Here is a 26,027-nt window from a genome sequence, read left to right on the forward strand (position 1 = left end):
TAAGTGCCACTTTGTGGAGAAGTCCACGGTGCTTATCCTATGGATAGACCCGCCTCCGCCATAGAATTGTGGACATTCTACCACCGAATGAGCAGGGCTCCAAACAGATGAGTACCACGACAAAGCTCGTGTGAGCAGGACTCGCTTTGTCGTCCAGGCCGATGTGGCAGCACCCCAGAGAGTGGCGATTTGTCTACTGGCAATAGGCAGCGAGTTTCACTTAGCGCGAGCTCGCACGTCGGGAGGAATACGGACGGGTGCAAGTCACGGTGAAAAGAAACAGCGACGCGCGCGCGTGCGAACATTGCTGCTGCTGTGCGATGCGACTCGTTTAAAACGGAAAGCTCATTGGCAAGACCACGGAGACGATGATAACCAGATAAAGGGGGGGAGGTGCTGCCATAGCGGTCCGCGAACGTGATTTCGATTTCCGGTCACGGCCAACAGTGGTGAGTGATGTCCGTAGCGGTGAAGTATGGCCAAAGGACCGCCCATTACCAACGTGAGGTGCGGGCTGAGTACGTGTAACTGTGTGAATGCAATAATCATGTTGATAGTCAAAGGATGCAATTGGTATGGAATGTAACTAAACGGCTTCCAGTTGCAATTAATAGCATTCGGAACAGTACTAGGGTTGTGGAAATCATTGTTTGCATTACAAATGCATTGCAATGTAAACAACTGAGATATTAAAGGAGCTGCCGTAGGGTGTATTAGCTCGCTCAATGGAATCACAATCTAGACGCCGTCGGTTCGATTCCATCTCTTGGTGCGGTAGTTGAAGCAATGGGTTAAGTTCTTAAATCATCCCCACCACTTCTGTCCACCCCGCAATATAAATGTGTTAATTGCCCTTAGTCCATCGGCAGCAGGTCTGGTGCGTGTGGTGGGGTAAAGTGTGAGTAAGCCCTCCAATGGCATCTGGTCGGCGTGGAAGAATAGACCAAATACTCACTGGAACTCCCTCTGATGGAGGCTCTTCAACCAGCAGTGGCGTGAGTGAGCACTTCCAGGGCTGCACCTTTAGCCGTCAAACTGAGTAACGAAGGCAAAATGTGGCACGCAGTGATTTTGGCCTGCACTGTGCGGTTTGTACATTTTGGTGCGTGCCAGTCAGTGCTAAACATTTATGCTTTTCTATCGAATACGATAATCAATTCCTGACCCCTAAGCTACTGGAGCCGTTTTTTTTATTCAACCAACGCGAATACTTTTAGCTTTGGGCATGTCCAAACATAAACTGTGATAGGGTGGGGAGATGTTAACTACCTCGCCTGGTGTACATGAGGTCGTGGGTTCGAGCCCGACTTTGACATCCGTTGTATATTTGGAGTTTGCACGTTCTCCCAGTGGTCGCGTGGATTTTTTTCCGGAGTCTCCGGTTTTTCCCTCCACATTTAGAATCAACAAAATTTCCAGTATTTGGCTGCTATAAAAGTCCACGTGATTAGCCACTCCGTTGAGCTATTATTTGTGGCAAGGTCGTTTCTGAAATATATCTATGTATAGATCAATGGACCTTACCTGGTGAACTAAAAACTGTGTCGTTTCGTTGAATTTACCCGATACAATCCCAGGGAAATCTCAGTGATATAACTCTTGATGAGCTCTTCATTTGAGATGCTTGGCTGATCCCGTGTGGAGTAGATTATCTGCACTGAGAACCCTATGATCCCGGGAACACTCACCACTGGGCGAGCGTCGAGCCGGCTCCACTGAGATTCGGCGACAAACCCTACTTGCTCTACTGCCCCCTACAGGGACCTCTTAGTCGCGCACATCGTGGCTCCGTCTCTCCGCGACCCACCAACCCCGCCTTCAAGCCGCTAGATCACAAGATTGCATATCTGCACCCAGTCACACACGCACGCGAAATATAACGATGATGGTCGTGGTCACGAATGTGGGTAACAACATAATTAATCAGACAATTCGTCTGCTTCCACATATATGTCCCCTCCACCTAACACAGTTTTTTTTAAACACATCCCATCAGCCATAATTTCAGCAACATTGAACTGTAAAATGTCTATAGGCACCGAGCGTCTCTATTAGATGTGGGTCCTGATTTGTGCTTCCCTTGAGACATTCCTCCACAGAGGCCGACCGCGCTTGGGCGCACCAACACGAGGGGGGAGACTTCGACACTCGGGCCCGTGTCTGGTGCCGACTGCTGCTGCACCCTGCGCCATCTCGCCCCCCTTCTCGGCTCTGGCTCCATCCGCTATTGCGGATGCCCATCACGGCGGCGCCAGGGACGGGTGGCCGGGCACCGCGCTAGTTGCCACCACAGCTCCCCGTGCCCACTCTCTGCCCGCCCGCCCGCTCCTATAGCGCGGCTGGCTCCCCGTGCAAATCCTCGATCATTGCGCGAGACCCCTCCCTCTCCCTCCCTCTCCTTCCACCACCATCATCACCACCACCACCTCCCACCCCCTCCATTATCCATCCCTTCGCCCTTATATGTCTCTGTCTGTCCCTCTCTCCGTGTCCCACTCTCTCTCCGCCGTCTCTCCTCTCTCTATCTCTCTCTTCCGTCGTCCCTCTACTCCTTCGTCTGTCTCTCTCGCTGCTTCTCCACCCCCTCTCCTCTCATCACCAACATCTACTCCTCCCGTCTGTCTCACTCGCTGTCGCCCCCCCCAACCACCCCTCCACCTCCCCTCACCACATCTCCTCTCATCTCTCCATCCTTGCACGCGTCCCCCCCCCTCTCTCTCTCTGTTTTCTCTCTCGTTCCGTCGTCGTTTATTTTCGCTGCAAAGCGACGCCGTTCCCCCGGCCGAGGTCTCCTCTCTCTCTCGTCTCTCTCTGCGTCGGCATCTCCGCTAAACGCTACGCTCTGGTCCGGTTTCTCTCGTCGTGGTGATCGTTTTGATTGATTTGCGACCGCGGCGTCTTAATTGCGCCGCGCTGCGCCCGTGGACATCGGGAGGCAACGAGGAGCGAGAGGATCGGGCGAGGAGGAGGATTCATGTTCGCAGCGGAGTGAGTGTCAAGGGCTCACCGCTGCCTTGTGAGCTGTGCGTGCGTGTGTTCTGCTCTGCCCTGTGTCTTGTGTGTGTGTACCCCCTCGTGGGCCGTACCGGCCTTCATAGGTGGTCACTAACAGCGCTTGCCCCAACAGTCTGTTAAGGCTATACGAGGGATCTTTTTATGTGTCTGCCGTTGTCGTCGCGAAAAGCACTTGCCCCAACGGTCTGTTAAGGCTGTACGGGGGATCTTTGTCTTTGCATGCGCTGTCTGTGTGTGTGTCTGTATGTGTATGCTGTGTCTGTTCCGTGACCACCTGCCAGCGAGTCTTCAATACTGCACGTGGCCTTAAAGTACACCTAGCCTGGCACAAAGCGCCTTAGTGACGTCACCGATACTTAGTGGCGAATGGCGGCTGTTGTGTGATAGTATGTGCTGTGCATGTGAGTGTGTGGTGTGAGTGTGTGCTGTGCGTGCATGCTGCGTGTGTGCTGTGAGTGTGCGCTATTTGTGCTGCGTTAGAGTGCGTGCTGTGCGTGCTGTCTGTGATGTGAGTGCGTGCTCTAGCTGCTTGAGTGGGTTGTGTTTTAGTGTGCTGTGAGTGAGTGAGTGTGTGCTCCGTGGGTGTGCTGTGTGTGAACGTGCGCAAGCTGTTCATGCTGTGTGTATGTGCGTTTTGCAAGTGTGTGCTGTGAGTGTGAGAGTGTGCTGTGTGTAATGTGTGTGCCCTGTTTCAGTGTGATGTGAGTGTATGTTGGCTGTGCGTGCTGTGTGTGAGTGTATTCTGTGTGCGAGTGTATGATGTGTGTGAGTATTCTGTGTGAGTGTGTGCTGTGTGTATGTTGTGTGTGTGCTATGGGAGCTGTGAGTGTATTATGTGTGCGTGTGTGTGCTGTGTGTGGAGTATGTGTGTGAGTGTATGCTTAGTGTGCTTTGTGTAAGTGTATGCTGTGTGTATGCTGTGTGTGTGCTCTGTGTGAGTGTGTGCTGTGTGAGTAGTCTGTGTGTGCTGTGTGTGAGTGTGTGTTGTGTGTGCTATGTGTGAGTAGTATGTCTGAGTGTGCTGTGTGAGTGTGTGCTGTGTGTGAGTGTGTGCTGTGTGTGCTGTGTCTCAGTGTGCTGTGTTTATGCTGTGTATGTGCTGTGTCTGAGTGTGCTGTGTGTGTGCTGTGTGTGTGTGATGTGTGTGCGAGTGTGCTGTGTGTGATTGTGCTGCGTGGCCGTGTGTGGCACCACCAGAGGTTTGGAACCGCACACGTTCTGAGACAGCAGGTTTGTGTGTTGTTCTTCTTATTGTGTGCGCTCGTGACATGTTTAACTCTTGTTTCGTTAAAACAGATTTTTGAGTTCATGCTGATAAGAAAGGACAAATTAACAAGGTAGAAAATTGCATCGGTCGACACCGCACATTTCAAACGCACCTCTGCAAATCCATTGCACATACTACCCGTTACGCATATTACACACGTACGTCGTAAGCATGGAGTGAATGTGAGAAGGCATGTGCCGGGCACATTCACAATCGACTCGTGTGTTACACATCAATCCCGGAGAATGCAGTGTTGTTCACCGGACATACACAGGCGCGCGCGCACACACCACGTGGAATAGTGCAGCGACTGTGTGATTGTTTACACTCGGAATAACACGTGTATTTACACAATGGCACACAGATGGCACTCACACCAATGGTATTGCACTTTAATTAGGAGTAATCTTGCATGTCATTTGTTATTACTCATATCGTTTGCATTCCAGAATGTGTTTCTAAAATTGCACATTTTGACTTAAAATATTGATCAGATGTGTGTATATATACACATTTGAATTTATTTAAGATACGATTCTGAAATTTCAGTATGCAAAGCATGTACTCTTTTAATAATATACAACTGAGCGTGTTAATGACGCTCTATGCAATGTGGTACTTTATGAAATAAATATATACATTTGCGATTTTGACTCAAATCATTAGCTACACCAGTCTGGCTCCGATCAGGGTTACAGTATATGGCGTTTTGCTTTGTCCAGTCACCGACTGCCATTGATCTCGATATATCTATATTACCGTATTACATCTTTTTAAGAGCAATAATGTCAGCGGGACCGTAGAACTCTCTCCAATGTCATCGCAATAGCAGCGGTGTGCCTCTGGCAGTGTCTACCTGCATTGTTGCAATCAGGTGGCACAATTGGGGCTCAAGAAGTAAAACAATTCACGCAATGCCGGCCCTGCAATACAACGCGAGCACGCATTAATGAAGGTACCGTCGGGCGTTCCCTATGCGCAGTAATGATATTTGTCATCCAAGCCAAAGCTCAATGCAAATGTGCGCACTGCTGAGACGCTCGGCTATTGGAATTGTTGGCACGCGGCTAAATGGACGATGGCTGTTTGATGAATGAAACGGTGAATTCATTAAACGGTGAATGAATTATTGAATGCGTGCGTTGTCCGCTATGCTGTTTGGCCTTGTTGCATGTGCTATTGTGATTAAGTGAATGAGTTATTGTGTGTGTGAGAGGCAAAGGCGGCCGGGTGTGACGCTGGCAACCAACCCCATCGTTATGCCGGGCCGGCCTTCGTGGGTGCTCGCTCACAGCACTTGCCCCAACAGTCTGTTAAAGGCTATAGGGGGATCTTTGTGTGAGTGAGAGTGAGTAAGTTGGTGAGTGTGTAAAACAGCGGTGTGGGTGGGCATGTGTATGTGTGTATGTGTGAGTGAGTGAATGTGTATATATGTGGGTAAGTGTATTAGTGTGTGGGGTTTGTGAATGATTAAATGAGTCAGTTGGTGTGTGAATGTGTGTGTGAGTAATTGAGTTAGAGTAGGTGTGTGACCATGTGAGTAACTGTGAGTGACTGAAAATGAGATTTACTGAGTGAGTGTGCAAAATGAGTGACTGAGTGAGTGACTATGTGAGTGTGAGACTATGAGGGCGATCGGGCGTGGTGCTGACCACCCTTTCCCTCGTGTGTCGTTCCGGCCTTCATAGGTGCTCGCTAACAGAAACTGCCCCAACAGTCTGTTGTAGGCTACACGGGGGCTCTTTTCCACAGTGTGAGTGATTGTGTGTGAGTCACAGTGTCAGTGAGTGGTTGAGTGGCTGAGTGGCTGTATGAGTGAGTAACTAAGTGTGTGCCTGACTGTATGAGTGAATGACGGTGTGTGTCTGTGAATGTCTGTTTGTGAGTGCCTGTTTGTGAGTCACTGTGCGAGTGAGCGCCTGAGTGTGTGAGTAACTGAGTGTGTGACTGACTATGAGGCAGTTACCTTGTGAGTGTATGTGAGTGCCTGTGTAAGCGAGTTCCTGTGTGTGAGTGTTACCGTGCGAGTGAGCGCCAGAGTTAGTGAGTCCCTCTTTGTATGTGAATCACTGTGTAAGTCACTGCTTGAGTACCTATGTATGTGAGTAGCTATGCGAATGAGTACCTGAGTGAGTCACTGTGTGTGTGAGTCACTGTGTGAGTGCCTGTGTGTGAGTCATTGTGTGAGTTATTATGTGAGTGAGTGCCCTAGTGAGTGCTTGTGTGTGTGAATAACTGTGTGAGTCACTGCGCTTAGTGAGTCACTGCGTGAGTCACGATGCGAGTGAGTGCCTGAGTGAGTGCCTGTGTGTGTGAGTCACTGTGTGAATGAGTGGCTGCGCGTTTGAGTCTGCGCTGCTGCTCATGCTGCTGCTGCTCGCCACGCTCTGTGCAATACCGCGGCGCCCCCCACCGCAAGTAGCTGGAGTTGGTTGTCGTGCGCTCTCTCACTCGCGAGTCGAAGCTCACAGAGAGAGAGAGAGCGCGCAGCGCTGCGGCGAGCGAGAGAGAGAGACAAGAGCTAAGCACTATCCGTGGCCCCGTGTCTCTTCCCTCGCTCTCCTCATCCCCGACGCTCACAGTGATGGAAGTGCTCGGAGTGAATGTCGCCTCCGTGTATATCGCAGTCTGCGTCATCTGGATCACGAGGTAAGGGACCACACAGCCCCTCGGGGCATCAGCATCATTACCACCACCACCATCAACCATCATCATCTCGACTTTGTTGTTGTGGTTTACGCGTGCCTTGTGCTTCGGCGATGCCGCTACGCTCAGGTAAGAGCTCGCGCCTGTGTGTGCGGAGCGGCCCATTCTTTTGCGTGTGGGGCGAGCGAGTGGTGTTTCGTTACGGGTCGTGCCCAGCTATGCGATTTTCGGATATTGCCGTTTGCCTCGCTACATCATCTCCAGTGCTGGTGCCAATGGTCGGACTAAAAACGACGCGAGAACAAGGGTTGGTGTCTGTAGAGTGTTGGGGGGGGGGGGGGAATCAACTCACGTCACGCGGCATGCAAAGGTAAAATACGAATGAGTATACAAGTGACTTGCATCGGTTGAACTGTGTTAATATTGACTGCGGCATAATAATGATGCTGTGTTGTACTACCTCAGTTTCATTTCATGCCGAGTCATTACTGGATTGTACAATGCAGCATGATTGCGTTACGAAAACAAATATCCCCGTATAGCCTGAACCGACTGTAGGGGAAAGTGCTGTTAGCGAGCACCTATGGCACATCATGTCCGGCCGCCTTTGTCTCCATCGTGGCGATGTTTACACACCGCATAAGGGACTAATTTGAGGCTGAGTCGAACTAAGGGACGTCCAGGGCCGGTTCAGATAATTGTCATTGATGTTGTCAGTGAGCGGGAATCGAACTCGGTTCGCCGGGTTCGTATCGAAGCGTGCTAACTGCTGCGCCACCGCTCCCCATTAGAACGTTAATACAGTGCATTGTCAGGCATAACGTGGACAATGACGTTCATATGCACGAGTGAAAGTCTATCACTTTGTATATCAATGGTTTTTTTGTATGAATGATTCATGGGATTGGCGGAGTTATTAATTGGATGCGATGCAATTTGCCGGGTTGGGAACGAGAAATGAAAGTTAGCGTCAATTATTGTGAGCGCCGAGGGCAGTTCTTAGGTTAGGGTTAGGGCATGCTGCTGCTGATGATGATACTGTAGTAATAATCCAGCACAGACACACTCACTCACTCAGGCTGTGTGTGCACCAAACGTGCGGATTGTGTGTGTGTAGTATTGGCCACCCACCCCAACATTCTGTTACAGTCGCACCTAAAGCTCCGATGTGCCCGTGCTAATCATGCGTTTGAAAGCTGACGTCCCGTGACTATCAAATAGCTCACTCAGGGCTGTTCTGTTCGTGACGCATAGGAAGGATGGGCCACCGTTGACGGGTTCATTCTGCCTTTTGCCATTCACACTCGAGGCCATTCTCATCTTTAACTTGTCAACACTCTTCGTCCGCCAGCCATGCGCTTCTGCCCGCTTATGAAACCCCGACACGCTCTTTGACAACGCCACGGCGCCCCGCACGGTAAACGCAGCACCGACAAGAAATCCGCTGCGTCGATGAAGCATCGTCGCCAAATGCCATCGCCATGTTCAGTGCTGCTGCTTTCCAGGAAAGCGAAGTGTCTGGAGAAATAAATACTCTGCAGAGCACGAGGGGTGGTGGGGGGTACAGGTAACTGCACACGCAGATGGCAGCAGGGATCGTCTTTGTTTTAAAATAAACAAAAAATATAGTTTTTCACCAGGTAAGGCCCAATGAGCCGTGTCGCTCTTTTTCAAAAGCGACCTGCCCATAAATGAAAGCTAAAGAAAGCGGCTTATTATGTAGACATGTATAGCAGCCAAATACTCTAAACGCACGGAGATAAATCCACGCGGCCACGGGGAGAGATAACGTGCACACTTCAAATATACAGGCATCGTCAGGGTTGGGATCGAACCCACGACCTCCTGCTTACCCAACGAAGTAGATAACATCTTGCCACCGTAGCCAAAATTAAACCACCTCGCAGATAAAGCTGGTGCCCTGAGTGAATTACAGCAGAATATTGTGCCTCTGAGTTGCTTTACAAGGTTACTTTACACTGAAAATACGCGCTGCGATTGACTTATGAATATTTGATCTCAGTGGTCCGGTGTATCACCCCTTCCCACATAGTCTATGTTATTGAGATTTCTCTGATATTAATGTGAATTAATTTATAATTTAGCACTCATTCCACTGGTGTCTTGCGTGCGCTGTTTGCGCCGAGTTTTTGTAGAACTTCGGTGTCGTTTCACGCGCGACTTCCTCTGCGTTGCCTACTTCACGATCGCCGTTGCACCAAGGCAATCCGACTCTGGGTCGTGTGTCACGCACAGCTGCGAAACAAACGCAACATCAGTCTGACGAGTTACGTTGGTAGCAGTGTGAAACCACAGTCCGCTTTGCAAGTCATTAACGGATGTTTTTAGCTGTAAATTATAATACACAGACAGGGCTTAATTTCTCACTCGATATTTTCCAGAACGCTGCTAGGCTGGCTTGAAATAGGGATTGTCAGCGTAAGACACTACCGTTAAACTCAATGCACACCCATCAATCATTCATACACCTATATCATTATACCCTATATTCCCATACTGTTATCCTATAAATGGGTGTATAAATATCATGAGGCTAAAATATGGCGAAATGGATATGGCTGCCAAATAATTATCGCAACATTCCAGCTTAAATGAAGGACTCAATATACGCACAACAGTCACGTGTGTACATTTGATAGGGGGGGGGGGCACGTTGGTGGTTTGAGCGTTTCGACTCAAAACTGGGAATTTACGAGAGTTCAAATCTTGGTCAGGAACGAGCTCGGCCTACCATCGCCTCTGGGCTTGGTGGGATGAGTAGACGTGGTCTCTGCCGAAGGAAATTAGAATGTCCTTCTCCTGACGAGAACTGAGAGCAGAGGGGAATACTGCTTACATCATCGTGTGCGTGAGCAGGGAGACACTCAGCCTCACATTAACGGTGAGGAGGGGGGGGCAGAGTCCCTCCAGAGTTGTGGCCACAGAAACAAAACAAGTGCGTTACACAGAGCAGTAAAGTTGCCTTCGCAACCGTACTTCTTGAGGAGGGAGAGAGACATTGAATACAATGGTTTTAAACTTTTATCATCAATGGCTGGATGCCATTTCTGCGTTCTCCGCCCAAAAAAGCGAGTGATGTGTATTTCCGTTCACGGGAGGAGTTTTTGTTGTTAAATTAATCATTCATCAGAACAGTATTGTAGTTGTATTCAAGTTTTGCGATGCTAAATTCTGAATCTTGCAACTCTAAGATAATTGACCTCATTTGGTTTTGTGTGCATTTGTATAATGTTACGTCTTTATTATGTATATAAAAAAATTTCAGTGTTTATGTACCTCTCACGTGTATAAAGACGAGCTATCTTGATATCGTATATCGAGTAACACAGGACAATAGTGAGTAGCAATACACATTTTGTGCAGTATTTAATTTCAAAACTACAGAATATGGATCTCTTCATTATTCCGCATTATATACATCATGTAACTAGATATGTACGGTATGTATGTAAATGGCATGTACATATAATAGTGAATACATACACAATACATATTTTGATGGTGCTTCACTGACTTTAATTGGCAGATTAGTTGGTGATACCGCATACAAATAACTAAACTCCACAAGTTCGCCAATATCACCGTGGTCTTAAAATGACAATGTGTGATGGGTGACGTTTCAGGCAATGGCCCTACTCCACAGAACATCGGCACATAGAGAGGCCAGAGAGATGGAGTGCATGAGAGTTGGAGACTGCATGATTGCACTGAGGGGTCCTTAGAATGTTTTTTATTATGTTTCCTGATGAACAGTTTTAAAATTGGCACGTGAATCGTTACCCGTTCGTAGCGATTGTTACTCAACATCTACAAACGCTTCAATTCTCGATATACCATATGATTATAATCATATATGTGTTCGTGCATAAACGTATTTCTATTCAATGTAAATGTTTACAAATGTTGCTGTCACATTTGCATTACGGGTGACCGTATTGCAGCATCGTATCTGCTTGAATACAGACGGTCCACTTTGTTAAGTACAACATATAAAATAGAATTATTCCATAAAAGTGGGTTCTCACCTGGCTATATAAATGTTGTAGAACAAGGGTCCATTGTACACATTTGTCAGCATGTATTTTTAATGCACAATGCAGTTTGCGGATTCACAATATTTATAACTTCCAATGAAATGCACGTTAAAGGAATTTTTTTTAAAGAAGCGTATTAAGAGTTACCGCGATGTCCCGGGCTTATCGCGGCGCTGAAGGCGTCGTGTTAATCACAATTTGGCGCCCATCCGCCTCCGATTGCAGCCGCAGTTGTGGAGGGCATTCAGCAACCGCGGAGAGCGCCCGTTGACGCCCGCCGATTTATCGCTGAGGCCTCTTACCTCCAGCGGTTAGATCGCCCTGGTGATTTATCGCTTACTTCTGGCTCCGATCTTACTTTGAGCCGCTTCTCTTTGGAATTTTTGTTCCTACCGTTTGCAAGTGAGTTGCGTCAAGTCGATGAACATTTGCATTATTAGTCGTAGTACAGCGTCAACGTTGCTCTCAGATGAATGTCTTATTCTTGTTGTTACTCGTTCTAAATTCTCCTTTCAGAGAAGCCGATGAGGAACCATGACACAGTTGGATTGTTACTTGTTCACTTAAAATGTTATGGTTATGCATTTTTACATTTAAAATTGTATTCACGGAGCATTAAAGTTGGACGGTGTTTCAAGTGCACGTCGTTACTCTTTAATCGGGAAAACATTGTTAGCCTCATATTTATGCTAAGAGGTCTCTAGTCTGTCCAAGACTTAGTGTGTGTGCGTGTGCGAGTCAATTTGATGGTATCAGCTTCTGTACATTGACCAACTATATTTAATTCATCTATCACCTGGGATTGTGTAAACCTCTATTTAAAAATAAATAAACGTAATTTCTTGGCTTTGCTCTGCGTATCTTTAAATGAAGATGCCATCTGTGTGCCGAAAGCGCGCGAGATGGTGCTGACGGGAGGAGCCATGGCTGATGCATACAGATGCCAGATTGCCCATGACCATGTTTGATTTCATTTAAAAGCGGTATTTGTTCAGTAATTTTTTTTCGAAATCGCTTTTCACATTCAACACGTGTTAGCAGCTGTATCACTTTGGTAGACAAACCGTGAACTACATGCAGTGTGTTTACATCTGGCTTTGCATCATGCTGTACCCGTTTCATTTAGTATTTGAACCTGGTATGGGTCGCCAATAGGTTAACTCAGCCTATAATGAGTACTCTGGGGAGAATGTTCCACCACAGCGGCCGGCAGGATTGGTGGTGATCCCACCACTAGCGAGGTGCTCACTAACAGCGTTTGCCTCAAGAGGTGATGTGGGTATTTGAGGATTTGAATGTCTAGTGTGTTTGTGTGAATATGACGTGTTTCACAATGAGGTGATTACCGTATTAGCCTGTACACTGTAATCACAATGTCAAAATCTTATTGGACTTTTTGGAATATGGTGATGCGTGTGTTATTGCTGTTGTGAAGCTTCTACGTACTTACACATCCACAACGATTTTGTCAACCCGCTGCTGGATGAGGACCTCCCCATGCTGTGTGGATTTTGGGGGTTATTTGACCATACTTCACCACTTCTGTCAGTGTGGGTTGGTGAAAGTAGGGGAGCATAGAGGTCAGAGTATAGTAGTACAGTACAACGTTGGATTTTGGTGCACAGAAGCCTCTATAGATTATGTTAAATTTGCGACATTATGTAAATAAAATTATATAAACGTATTCCTTGATGTAAAGTATGCTTACAGTGGTTCCCCTATGGAGACATAAACATGTAGAATTCCCGGCATCGGCTCAAGACGTTCCATGCCCATTTGAGCAGGAGACACTGGTTTATCTTCGAATGCCTACCGCTGATACGTGCACTCTCAGTATAGCACAGGACACAGTACAGCAAGTCACAGGGTTGAGTGGCGGCGCAGTGATTAGCGAACTGCGCTATGACCTAAGCGACCAACGTTCGTCCCCTGCCTAGAGCTAACATCGGTGGCTGGTCAAATCTTAATTAGTCCTGGCCCCCACCCCGCACTGACGAACGTGGTCAAGTATGGTGAAACAACCCTCAGGACCAGAAGGGCATTCGCATGTCTTCATCGAACAAGAGATGTACAAAAGGACTGAATGATATTGTTGCACTGTAATGACACGTGTTTTGTCACCTGCTTATAACCCCGAGCCAGCGATGGGAATTCTGTATTCCTAAAGTGGGGGCGAGTCTATCCAAAGTTCAACTCACTGTTGACTTCCCCGTAAAGTGGTACTTGTTTTATCGACCCCAGAGGGATGGTGGGATGAGTCACTCCCCCACCACCATAATGAGGGTTTAAACTCACAACCGTCCGATTGCATACAGCTCACTTCACCATAAAGCCACCTGGCCGGATTGTGTTTTCGGTGTTGTATATATACAAATGAGGGTCTACAGTCATGACTTGCTGAATGATTGGATGCTGTCTTTGCTTATTCAGCCAAGATGGCTCATTAGCCGCGACGGCGTCGCGAGCCAATAACATCACAATCATCACTCGCATGCTGGACGGTCTGCTGGACGGATACGACTACAGGCTCCGGCCAGGTCTTGGAGGTCAGAGCACGTGCCACACCCAAGCATCGACACAAGAAAAAAGCAAAGGGGAGGTGGGGGGGGATGACCCCCCCAACGTAACCTCACACTTATCAAGTTGCAAATTAATGTATGTTTGTGCGTATGTTGAACTTCTTTCGCACTAAATACAAAAATCAGTTCTAAAGATATGAGTTTTTAGTTTAGAATGATGATGAGAATATTACCATGAAACCTTAATAGGTTTTTGCATCTTACAGATTTGTATCACTCCTTTTCTATTATGTTTGTATTAGACACGTATCTAACCTAAGAGTCTTCAATTCTGAGATACCACAGAGCAAAATACTTACCATGTTCAGTTAGTTAGTGGCTATTCAACACAATGCAACCTTTGGTTCTTTACAGCATAGGGTTACTTTAAAGTTTGGAACGCAGGGAAAAATGTGCTCCAATTTTTCGTATACTTGTTTAAAAAAATCTCTAAATCGGGCCTAGATAAGATATTTAAAGTGATTCAAATCTGTTTTGTTTTCAATGTGACATCACGGGAAAATGTCCGTCAGTTTGTTTTTATACTTTGCAAATATTCAAAAACTTTTATATTAAAATTAAATTCGTACTAAACTGATGCAAATTCATGATAAATATGGAAATGCAATGGTTTTCATTCTAAATTAGTGAATTTGTGAAATGTAGTGCATAAACATTGGACGATATTAAAATGCAATACATTTAAATTCAAAAACATTAAAATATGAAATAAAATCAGAAATTGGGCATAAAAATCAAATCATGTGATATCCAAAATGAATGAAATCTGAAAGTCATCCCAAGGATGCAACATTTTGTGGGTATAATCAGGAAGACGAGATTGTGATGCCTGAGGCAAATCTGTTGAACACTAATGCTTACATCGCTTGAAAAAAAAACACATAGTACACATGTACAAAAATTGTGCACGTGTGTGTGAACACGTGTGTGTTGTGCTACGTTAGTGTAGCGGTTAGAACGCTGCCATCACCAAGGACGATTTTCTGAACCGGTCCTGGGCCACCCTGAGGTCAACTGAGCCTCAAATGAGTACCTGGTGTGATGTGTGAACATCGCCCCTAGGGAGACAAAGGCGGCCGGGCGTGGTGATGGCAAGCACCTATGCGGGCCGTGTCAGCCTGCGTAGGTGCTCGCTAACAGAACTTGCCCCAACAGTCTGTTTCGCCTCGATTCCAGACCTTCATCTTTGCATGTGGTGGGATAGTGATGGTGCAGTGCTCCTCAGCTTGTGTTGCAATACCAGCAATCCTGCCTTTTGTAAGTGACCTTAGCCTGAATCTCTCCTCGATCATCTCAGCTCGAGTTGGCCAGGTATGGCTGTGAGAAGGCCTCCCCGTGTGCAACCCTTGGTGCTCGCTCACAGCCCTTGCCCCGTCAGACTGTGAGGCTAAATTGGGAAGCTTTGTCTTTGTGGGCACGTCTATGTCAATGGCACACCGTCATTCCCGTGAAGAATTACGTCTGATACATTTTTATCTCAAGAGGAAATCAGATTGCATTGGATCACCTGACAGTGAATTGATGGGACTGTGACTTTATCCAGATAAGGTCACACGATGACTGTCTGATCAGATGACGCCCATTGATTACAATTGGCAAAAGCCAATCTTCTGAATGTTAAGAGGGAAAACAATGATGCGTAAACAAATGTGTCGATAGACTCGTAACGTTCACAAAGAGCGCTTCGAGTGTACGTGCATTCCAATCGATTTCAGGATTTTAAACATATGCAAGATGTTTACAAATTAAATGTTAATGTTGCATTTAGGCAAATTAAGAAAATTAGACAAAATACAAATGAGCAATTAGGTGGGTTGGCTTTGGGTGGTGGGTGGGTTTGGGTGGAATTTGGTAGGTGGGTTTGAGTGGATTTGGGTGGGTTGGTGGCTTTGGATTGGTGGGTGGGTGAGTGGGTTTGGGTGGAATTTGGTGGGTGGGTTTGGGTGGAATTGGGATGGAGGGTTTGGGTGGAATTGGGTGGGTTTGGGTGGGTGGGTTTGGGTGGGTGGTTGAGTGGGTGGGTGGGGTGTCGAGAGAGAGAGACAGGCTGGCCAAGCGAGGCCCTGTAGAAAATTGGACGCTAGGGGGCCTCACTTGATTTGCTTTTACGAGCCTACATTTAAAGCTTCAGGTCTCCGTTTTGTTGTTAAAAACAAGTTTTTATTTGCTTTTAGGAGTACATGATGATAGCTTGAAGTTGTTTTAACTGTAAAGGAAAAACTTACATTGCTACCCAAGCTGGGAATTAAGCGCACATCTCTCTTGCGTCAACGGGGATCACCTCGAGCCCCTCTCCTCGCAAGGAAACGGCAGTGGCTCTTTGCAAACGACCACAGTTTATTTGTTTAAATGTTTTCGTCTTTTTTACTATTTTAGTTGTGCTATCGACGTCACATCGTGAAATTTAGTATCAGTTTGAAGCGCTCACGGAACAGTGAACGTTCTGCATATTAAATGACGGGTCTGAGGTGGATTACACATGATCACTTCTGAGATCTCTGCAAATGGCCTTTGTTTATTCACGAACTGGGGGGCAACATTTCCGACATGCCCTGCCACTGTCCAGTGCAGAGCAGTAAAACTGAAATTTAAAAATTCTCAAGAGCTGTAATATTGCTAAATTAGTTGAAAAATGAAACTTCGTATTGTTGTTGGCGAAAACCATCATCTCACGACATGGGAGGACCTGGTTTATCCATGGGTGGCTTAAATACAAATTGGAACCCATGGTTTCAACCGTACTGGTTCCATATTCTGACCCTTGAACTACCTAGACACCCCAGGATTTGTGTTTTGTAAAATACTTACACCTTATGAAAACAAATTTCCTGGTAAGTTCATTGTTTTTTTACCTTCATGAAAAAAATGCATACAACATACATCTTACATTGATTTATCCCATCGGAGAAAATGTGGATCGAATCCAAATCAGCTCAAAATTGGCCTCAAGAGCTGATCCAACCCCTTTTGGTCGAATCCTGTCAGCCATGCACCAATATGCTACTCTAGATCTGTACGTAAAAAAAAACATGCACCACTTGATCTCAATGAAATTGGACCACCTGGTGAAATAAAAAAAGCATGGCTGACGATCCTAAAAATTGGTAAGGCCTTTATGCAACTGCCCTGTTACTCTGCTACTTAATTTAACATGCCTCTCTGTTTCGTGTGTTTAAGCTGCTACCCTTGTAGGCCTGTGCATTATGTGCTCTCAACACTCGTGCTTTCTGGGTATTTCCCTCGATGCTGTGCGGTGTAAACACGGCACCTTGGCACATGATGTTTTATGCTTTTTGCCCGCTGTTGTCACATCCATAAAGTATATTTTTAGAAGATTTTTAGCAATAAACTGGCAGCCACCGAAATTCCCCAAGGGGAAAAGAATGTGCAATAATTTACATTACTTGACTTCAACGTACAAAATATCGTTGATATAAGAGGGACAAGTTGAGATATGTGCTGTGATGATGATGAAAAATCACATTGTATAATCTGCCCAGTATAATTGGTTAAACATTCTATATGGATAAGAGTAAAATATGTTGTAAAGTTCCATATTGTTTTGGACATGCACTTTTTTTGAACGTGAATGAGTGGCATTAATCACAAAAAACGTAAATTGCGATTGCACAGCTTTATTAAAGGTTCCATATGAAATTATATGAAAATATGACCGATAAAATGTGTGTTACTTAACACGTGTACAATAATATCATCTGCTCTATTTCATCGAGTTCATTGCCTTCTCAGTGGATTCTGACCTGGACAAAGTGAATGGAAATTACATTGCACGTGCGAATTTTGTCATTCATTTTTGTTCATACAGATTCAATAACGGAAGTCAAGACTGACATTTATGTCACAAGTTTCGGGCCCGTTTCTGATACGGAAATGGTAAGTATGGGATGTTGAAATAGAGTAATTACTAATGAACACACACCGATGAAATAATGTTATGTTTTGTAAGTTTCATCTTTAAAGACAATGTTATTTTGCAGACTTGTATAATGCCACTCATTCACGTAATGATGATTATGATGAGTGACCAGGACCTACCTGGTCTCTCCCAGGTGTCCTTGCCCGGAGAGAGGTGCAGACACCCAAGTAGGAAAGCTCGTTGAGCCAGGCCTTGTCCCGGGGGCACTCGACCTGCAGTGCATCAATGTTTAAAATGAACAAAGTTAATCAATAATTTAATTATAAACGAGATTAAACCACGTGTAATGCGATTATTTGTCTTCTTCCACTCTGCACACACATCACAATCTCTTCTGAGTATATCTACAACGTGTTATGGCCATGTTCTGTACTATTCTTCGAAGTTGATTACCGTATCTCGTCAACAAATTCTGAGCATCCTGCACATACACTTGTATTTAAGTCCTGCTGACTCATACAGAAGCAGCTTCTGCCTCAAACATCTTACCTGGTTAAAATAATTCTCACCTAGTTAAAGTAATGAACTTCGTTGTGTAAAATAAAAATCGTCACAAATCACGTCACCTTGCACAACGATTTGTAGAATGTACTATTAAACCAGCGACCTGAGTTCGATTCGTGACCACCACGAACACCAGTGGCCAGTCCTGTGCCCTCACTTTACCAACTCGCATTGACAGACGTGTTGTGAAACAGTGAATCTCCCAACATCTGCAAATCCGATGACTTTCCCCACCCCGTGGGTCACGACAACTTTGATAATATCATCCGTGTGGGCGAAAATCCTTACATCCGCAGCCCAGTAGCTTTCTTGAGGAAGTTCTTTGCCAGCAGTGTCATGGGAGATAATTTTCAGGGCTGCTTCTTTACCCTGTGTGTGCTCAAACACGAGTAATGGGGATCGGTGGTGTAGCGGTTAGTGCTATGCTGCACCTACAAACCCGGTGACCCGAGTTCGATCCCCGCTCATGGCCAACGCCAGTGACGATTATCCGGACTGGGCATGGGCATCACCTATGTCGACTCAACCTCAAATTAGTACCTACTGCAGTGTGTGAACATTGCCACGGCGTGGTGCTGCTTCACCCACCTCCTCGAGTGCCGTTCCGGCCTTCATAGGTGCTACTCGGTAACAGCACTTGCCCCAACAGTCTGGTAAAGGCTATATGGGGGTGGGGGGTGGGGGGATCTGTGTCTTTGTTTCAAACAGGAGTACACCATCGACATGTTTTTCCGACAAAACTGGAAGGATGAGCGGCTGAAGTTCCAGGGGCCCATGGGAGTGCTGCCCCTCAACAACATGATGGCCAGCAAAATTTGGACACCTGACACCTTCTTCTATAACGGGAAGAAGTCTGTGGCCCACAACATGACCACGCCGAACAAGCTGCTCAGGATCATGGAGGATGGCACCCTCTTGTACACCATGAGGTGAGAGTCATGAATTTGTACACCCGCTGCCATGCTGCTGAGATGAGTTCAACGTGCTGTAGCGGGTGCATTGGAGATGTGTGTCCATTGCTTACACCGGCAGTTACAACTTGATGGTAAACTACGCAAACGACAACATCAACAAAAAAACTGACGTTTATTTAAACTTTAATGAAGGATTGTTATTTTTTCTCTCTCATCAGTGGGACATAATGCTAATTTGCTTTAAATTCCTTGAGGCGTTGTAATTATTTTATATGGAGGCCCGTGGTTTGAGGTGAAGTTGATTGATTTCATGGAAACTTCTGGCCGAAATTGTGGCATTAGGGTGGCAGGGCTGTAATGAAATGATGGACCCTGATCATGCTTAAACTGGTCTACATTTGCACGATGAAATACACTTTAAACGTCCATGTGGTTTCCCACTCCAAGAAGCTTGTTTCAGGGCTCATCCCCTGATACAGCTGTGAGCCAATGGTCCAAATTCCACATTTATATGGCAGGGGCGAGTTATTCCATAGGACATCTACTGTTGACTCCACAAAGCGGTACTCAATTTATTGACCCTGGGAGAATAAAGACCAGTTACAAATCCACCAAGATTTAATCTTGCAACCTTCCCCATTGCAAGCCGTGCCCTCTAAAAACAATGCTACCTTTCCAGATCTGATAATGCTTTATGGCTGAACGTTTTAAAATGGTGGCACCGTTATTTTCTAAGCTGCTGGCTAGCCCAGGTAACGATATATATGCACAAACAAAAACATTCCAGTGGTGCTTACAAGCCACTATGATGATTTCTTACAATGTTACGTGAGAATTAGAATGTATTATATAAATACATCTATATTTTATCTGACCTTGTATTTGATAAACAACAGGGCATTCCCTATGCAAAGTCCAAGATTACATTTTGTCCTGGTTGAACTGATGGAACAACACTAAGAGATGCGCCATTAAAGCAATATCCTCATGTATGCAACAATAAAAACCACTATTCGCCACTAAGTGGCAGTGGCATCACCACGGTGCTTGTGCCAGGCTATGTGCACATTAAGGCCACGTGAAGTGTCGAAGCCAGCTGGCAGGAGGTCACGGGTGCAATGGGTTGACTGACTGAGATGACTGACCGATGCACCACATGTGCCCCCTACTGTGTCATGCATGCACGCACATAGGCACAGTCATATTGTCATCATACTAATGACTATTGGCGATCACTGACGTGCTGTGATATATATATACTGTCATTTACGTTTAGCCAAACAATCACAGCACTATATTCTTTGGTTCTTTCGGTAATGTCACGTAGGTATAAAATAAAATAAATCACGACGTTTGAATTGCAACACAAGCAATCATCATCATCAGGTGCGTAAACCACAGCAATAATTTTTTTGTGCTGAAGTGGGAGAGAGCACAGCACTACTCCATACCTTGTTTGCACACTGACGGTGACACGCGGCCATGTCCTTACAAGTTTTGATTACAAATGATTGCGATTGTGTTCTACATAGTAGTTGTGTTCTACATATTTAGGTATCGTGGATAGGTATGCTGCACCTCGTGAGAAATGCACAAATTTAATTATGACAATGAGAAGCCTGGATCAGAGAGATTGACTTTAAAGACGTGAGGTTCATCGTTGAAGCCTCAGTTGGGCTTAACTCAACCGATCATCCTTCTGGGGTCAGTTAAATGAGTATTGTGTTGTCTGTTGGAGGTTGACCTTTAGATAAGCTCGCAACCACCACAAGAATGTGGAGTTTCCACAGTTGACTTAGGACCACCAACACTAAGGATTAGGACACTTTGACTCGTCACACTTCATCTGCTTCAATACGATGGGTTCAGAAAAATAATCCAGTTTCCTTGACCTTGGTAATTGATAGGGGGTGAGTACTTTTATGCATTCCTCTCATTAAAGTGTCTTCTCTCACTTGAATCGGAGTTTTCTCGAACGTATTCACTTTGTTTTTGGAATAACGTGCCCGAGACTTGTGTAGAATTATCCCATAAAGAGCACGTGAGTTGTGACAATTGTTCCATCTCATGGGACTTGTGGTCGTTTGATGCTGCATGGGGTATAATGACATTGGCATGTGGCAGTGTGGACATTTCCACAATTAACAAGGAGGCAGTTGAGTTTAACACCGGTAATGTATACAGGAGCCTATTCGCCTAAAATAATTAATAACACAACACAAATAAATGCATAATGTATTGTTTTGTAAGGGCCAGTGGTGTGTTTTAATTTCGACACAGAGGACATTGCGCATGCAGTGGACCGCACTGCTGCATCCTCCTTCGCGTTCTATGAGCAGGCATTTGTTAACCACACCGCAGATGCGGTGCGGTTAACGAGTCCTCGTAACTGCCTGTTCTTCACCTAACCACGTGACCCACGCACGCTGCAGTTATTTTACATACCAGGGAGGTCACGGTTGCACCGCAAATGCAATGGCATTGTCCGGCATGCCACGTGCACGTCATTTGGATTTTGCCGCCGTTTACATAATGCCGATTTTATTAGGGGGTCACATGTTCGCAGATTCCTGCAGAAGTTGGTGGTTCGGATACAGCAGGCCGCCCTAGTCATGACTGCCGGTGTATTAACCACAAAATGAAAACTGTCATTTGTTTTATTCTACACCTACATCTGTCCAGCCGGTCTCAGAAGAGTTTTAACCTTCAAAAACACTTTCAACGGCTGCATTGAGCAGTGTCACAGAGGCAACAACAATGTCCATCGTTTACCCAGAAAAGCCTTGCTGAGTCTCAAGACTAAAATTTTCAGGAGGATCCTGATACATTCGGATATTTGGTTTCTTGTGGGAGAAACTAAAATTTAACTTTTTATTTTACCAGGTAAGGCCCACTGAGCTGCTATCAAGCTCTTTTTCAGAAGCGACCTGGCTATCATAAATTATGGCTTATCATGTGGAAATGTAGAGCAGCCAAATACTCTATACCCACGTTTCTAAATGTGGAGGGAAAAACCGGGGAACCCAGAGAAAATTCCACGTGACTACAGGGAAAACATACAAAATGCGTCAGGGTTGGGATCGAATTTACGACCTCCTGTATATCAGTCGAGGTAGTAAACATATCGCCACCGTAACACCCGAAATTGGAGTACCTAGAAAAAACCCACCACCACCAGGCACGAGCGAGACAATTCACACACCCTTTCCGTCAGCGGCCCGCGACATTTATAATAAATGTCAGGCTTCAATTTGTTTCCAACAAGTCGCAATACGAACCACTTAGGAACTCGCCTGTTGATCTTCTCAGAAGACGACTCTCATTTGGATGTTGAGTGTCTGAATAAATAAAAATCCTGCCATCACCTTTCTTACAGAAAGTTGGGACTTGAATTTGTTTCGTCACTAGAAGACCTGGGCGTTTTGTTACTGCTTATGACGCTTACTTTGGCTCGTAATGACGAATCCGAGTTGAATTGGTGCAAATGATGAGAGGCAAAAAAGTAATAATTGCATGAGCATCAGAGGCTGACGGTTAAAGTGTGACATTCGTGAATTGGGTGTGATTTATTGTCTTCTGTTAAATTTTGGCAGCCAAAATACACACCTTATGAGACTTTTCAAATTGTCATGGGTTATTAAATGAACTGTTTCCACACTTATCCTTCCAAACGCTGATATGTGCTTGATTGCTTTTCTCATGTCGTTCAAATTCAACCTTGCAGCATGAGCCACATTAACAGGAGTTGCATCAAACGGCTTAGCATTTTAGCGGTCATCATCACAAACACGCTTACGTCCGAATCGCGAACATTCCAACAATTGCGAACATTGCCGTGACGCATACAGCTCTCAACATGCTGCAGCCCTATTCTCAGACAACAACCATTCATATTAGTATCGCACCTTAATAGAGCTAAATCTCAAGTAGGTGAGGGAGAACATCATGGAAGAAGGCGAAATGGGAAGGGGGAGATGAGGGCAGTGGCTATGCGCAGTGGGGGAGAGAGAGAGACACCGCGGCATGTGCCGCGTCCATGCGGGCGGCGCAAATGGTGCCCAAAGAGCCCCCAGGGGCAGTTCCAGGGGCAGCACCGAGTAGTCCCAGGGGCAGCACCGAGTAGTTGCAGGGGCAGGACCAGGTAGTCCCAGGGTCAGCGCAGAGGAGTCTGAGGGGCAGCGCCAGGCAGTACCAGGGGTGGCGCAGAGGAGTCCCAGGGGCAGCACCGAGGAGTCTCAGGGGCAGTTTGAAGGAGTCCGTCCCAGGGGCATCGCAGAGAAGTTCCAGGGGCAGAGCCAAGGAGTGCAAGAGGCATTGCCAGGCAGTCCCCGGGGGAGTGCCGAGGAGTCCCAGGAGCAGTGCCAGGCAGGCCTAGGTGCAGTGCTTGGCAGTACCAGGGGCAGCACCGAGGAGTTCCAGGGGCAGCACCGAGGAGTCCCAGGAGCAATGCCAGGCAGGCCTAGGGGCAGTGCCGAAAAGTTACAGGGGCAGTGCCAGGCAGTCCCAGGGCCAGTGCTAGGCAGTACTAGGTGCAGCACCGAGGAGTCTCAAGGGCAGTGCCAGGCAGTCCCAAGGGCAAGATTTAGGTGTACAAGGGCAGTGCCACGCAGGCCTAGGGGCAGTGCCAGGCAGTCCCAGGGGCAGCGCCGAGGTCTCCCAGGGGCAGCGCCGAGGATTCCCAGGGGCAGCACTGAGAAGTGCCAGTGGCAGCTCCAGGCAATCCCAGGGGTAGTGCCAAGTTCTTCAAGGGGCAGCACCTAGGAGTCCCAAGGGCAGCGCCGAGGAGTGCAAGGGGCATTACCAGGCAGTCCCAGTCGGAGTGCCAAGCAGTCCCAGGGGCAGTGCCAGGTAGTCACAGGGGCAGCACCGAGTAGTCCCCGGGGCAGCACCAGGGATTCCCAGGGGCAGCACCAAATAGTCCCACGGGCCGTGCCGAGAAGTCCCAGGGGCAGCACCGAGGAGTCCAAGGGGCAGTACCAGTCAGTCCCAGGGGCAGCACCGAGGATTCCAAGGGGCACTGCCAGCCAGGCCTCGGGGCCTGGCTGGCCTCGGGGCCTGGCTGGCACGTAGCCAACCGTGCTCATCGGAGGTGTGAGTTTGCATGTTCTCCCTGTGGTCGCGTTGATTTTTCTCCAGGTCCTCTGTTTTTTCCCTCTGTATTTAGAATCACCATCATGCTTTTAGATTGGTGGGCTGCTTATAAATGTCCACGTGAGGATGAGCCACTTCATTGAGCTATCCTTTGTGGCCAGATCGCTTCTGAAAAATAACTAATAGCTAAGTGAGCCTTACCTCGTAAAATGCACTTTTTGTAGCTTAGTTTATATGAGGGGATTGTCAACACCTTTATCAGCGATGATGCATTAGTAAAACAAACATTCAGCGCATTTTCTCTGGTAAACCTCAAATATTCTGGGCCTCAATGTGGGGGAAATCGTCCCCATAGCCTCCCGTTTGGATCCACCCCCTGGCTTGGTGTTGTAGGATGTGAAATTTGCGTGGCTAATTTCTGGTAGCTACGACATTAATGTAGGAGAATAAACCATCACGCGAATTCCGGTCATTATCACAGCGGCTTTTCGCTGGCCATCGAACAAAGATGGTCTATGCATCGCGTGCTTTCAGATGCGCTTGCGCAGCCATCTGGAATGGTCTTCATTCCGATTTTAGGAAGCCACTAGAGCAATGCATCTTCATATCTCGTTTGAAAACTAATTTATATATAATTGCTTTTATTCTTTAGTTTGTTGTCCTTCCCCCGTACTTAAAAATAGCACAAAAGAAGTTCAACATACGTAGCTGCTCGTAGTTTAAAACCACGGCCTCGCTTCCAGCTACACATTGTTCACCCGAGTCACGGCAGCAGGCACACAAGTAAACATCGCTATGCCCCCTGCAGGGTTATTGTTATGCCATTTACTTTCCGTGTACGTGTCCAGTGTGCACATCGTAAGCAGGGGCAGAGCGGTTTTGGAGCTGGCTCTTCTTGTTTTAAAAGTAAGGGTTTGATATATCCACCTTAGCGCCAGGAATGAATGCCTGGCAGAAATCTGTCTGGCTGTCTCATCTCAGCAGGATACGTTTTCTGATGGAAGCAGACAGTGGCACGCTGAAGAGTTGTGATATTCCATCAAATATTACACGTCAAACAACGCGCGATAAATAATGTACGCGTTAAGTTAAACGCACAAATATTTTTGGCCGAAAATTCCAGTAAAAAAATAACGACCCATGGCAACGTCCGTTATATGTCTAGGAAAGCCTCGCTGGGTCTCTGAGACACTTTTAGGAGGGTCATGCGCTGCAATATTTGGCAAAAAAAATGCGGTGCCTATTTTACAGGTGCGCCGATGCACTGCATATAATGCCGATCAATCATTACTCGCGTGGCAAAGCGCTCGGCGTGCCGCGTGCATGCCGAGCCTCATTCCGCCTCGCGGCGGGCGCAGCGTGCGGAGGGGGCGCAGCTAGTGCAGAGTGTGCAACCCACGCAGTGCTTGCAGCATACACACGGCCGCGATGCGCTTAGCCACACTGCGCCACGCGCGGGGCGAGCACTGCAGCCAAGTGGACATATCACCTTCATCATCGCTGCCAAAGGTGTTGACAACCCCTTCATTTAATTGTGTGCACGGATATTGAACTTCTTTCGCACCGTACGTAGCCAACCGTGCTCATCGTAAATGCGGGCGGGGGGGAAGGACAACACACTAGACACAAAAAGCTTTTCGAAAAAAATTATTTTTCCATTGAGATTATTTAAAAGTGCATAGCTCCAGTTGCTTTATAATATCGGGTGGAATAGTGATCCAAGAGGGCCATAGAAGCGTATATGAAAGCACGTGATGACCGCCTTTGTTCAATGGCCAGCCAAAAGCCACTGCGAGGATGAGTGGAGCTCGTGTGGTGGTTTTGCTCCCGGACGAGATCAGGTATTTTTATTTTACCAGGTGAGGCTCACTAAGCTATATTGCTCTTTTCAAAAGGGACGTGGCCAAAAATGACAGCTCAACGAAGTGGTTTATCACATGGAAATTCATAGCAGGCAAATAATCTAAAATCATGTTTCTAAATGTGGAGGGAAAACCCAGAGGACCCAGAGAAATATCC

General features: G+C 46.6%; 1 protein-coding gene across 2 annotated transcripts in view; it reads left to right on the forward strand.

Moving 5' to 3' along the window:
- The first annotated feature begins 2,484 nt into the window (after window positions 1-2,484).
- The window catches only part of LOC144937542 (gamma-aminobutyric acid receptor subunit alpha-1-like), a 119,998-nt gene continuing 96,455 nt past the window's right edge, over window positions 2,485-26,027 (forward strand). Inside the window, exons 1-6 of one of the 2 annotated variants that reach the window (XM_078864803.1) lie at window positions 2,485-3,016; window positions 4,312-4,352; window positions 6,865-6,931; window positions 13,414-13,529; window positions 17,389-17,456; window positions 18,712-18,932. In XM_078864803.1, the coding sequence (XP_078720929.1) occupies window positions 6,867-6,931; window positions 13,414-13,529; window positions 17,389-17,456; window positions 18,712-18,932 (470 nt within the window). In that variant the 5' untranslated portion in view covers window positions 2,485-3,016; window positions 4,312-4,352; window positions 6,865-6,866. The remainder of the gene's footprint in view (window positions 3,017-4,311; window positions 4,353-6,864; window positions 6,932-13,413; window positions 13,530-17,388; window positions 17,457-18,711; window positions 18,933-26,027) is intronic. The other variant, XM_078864801.1, reaches the window with a different exon arrangement.

The sequence above is a fragment of the Lampetra fluviatilis genome, chromosome 19 (genome assembly GCF_964198595.1).
Source record: "Lampetra fluviatilis chromosome 19, kcLamFluv1.1, whole genome shotgun sequence".
Classification (NCBI taxonomy): Eukaryota; Metazoa; Chordata; class Hyperoartia; order Petromyzontiformes; family Petromyzontidae; genus Lampetra; species Lampetra fluviatilis.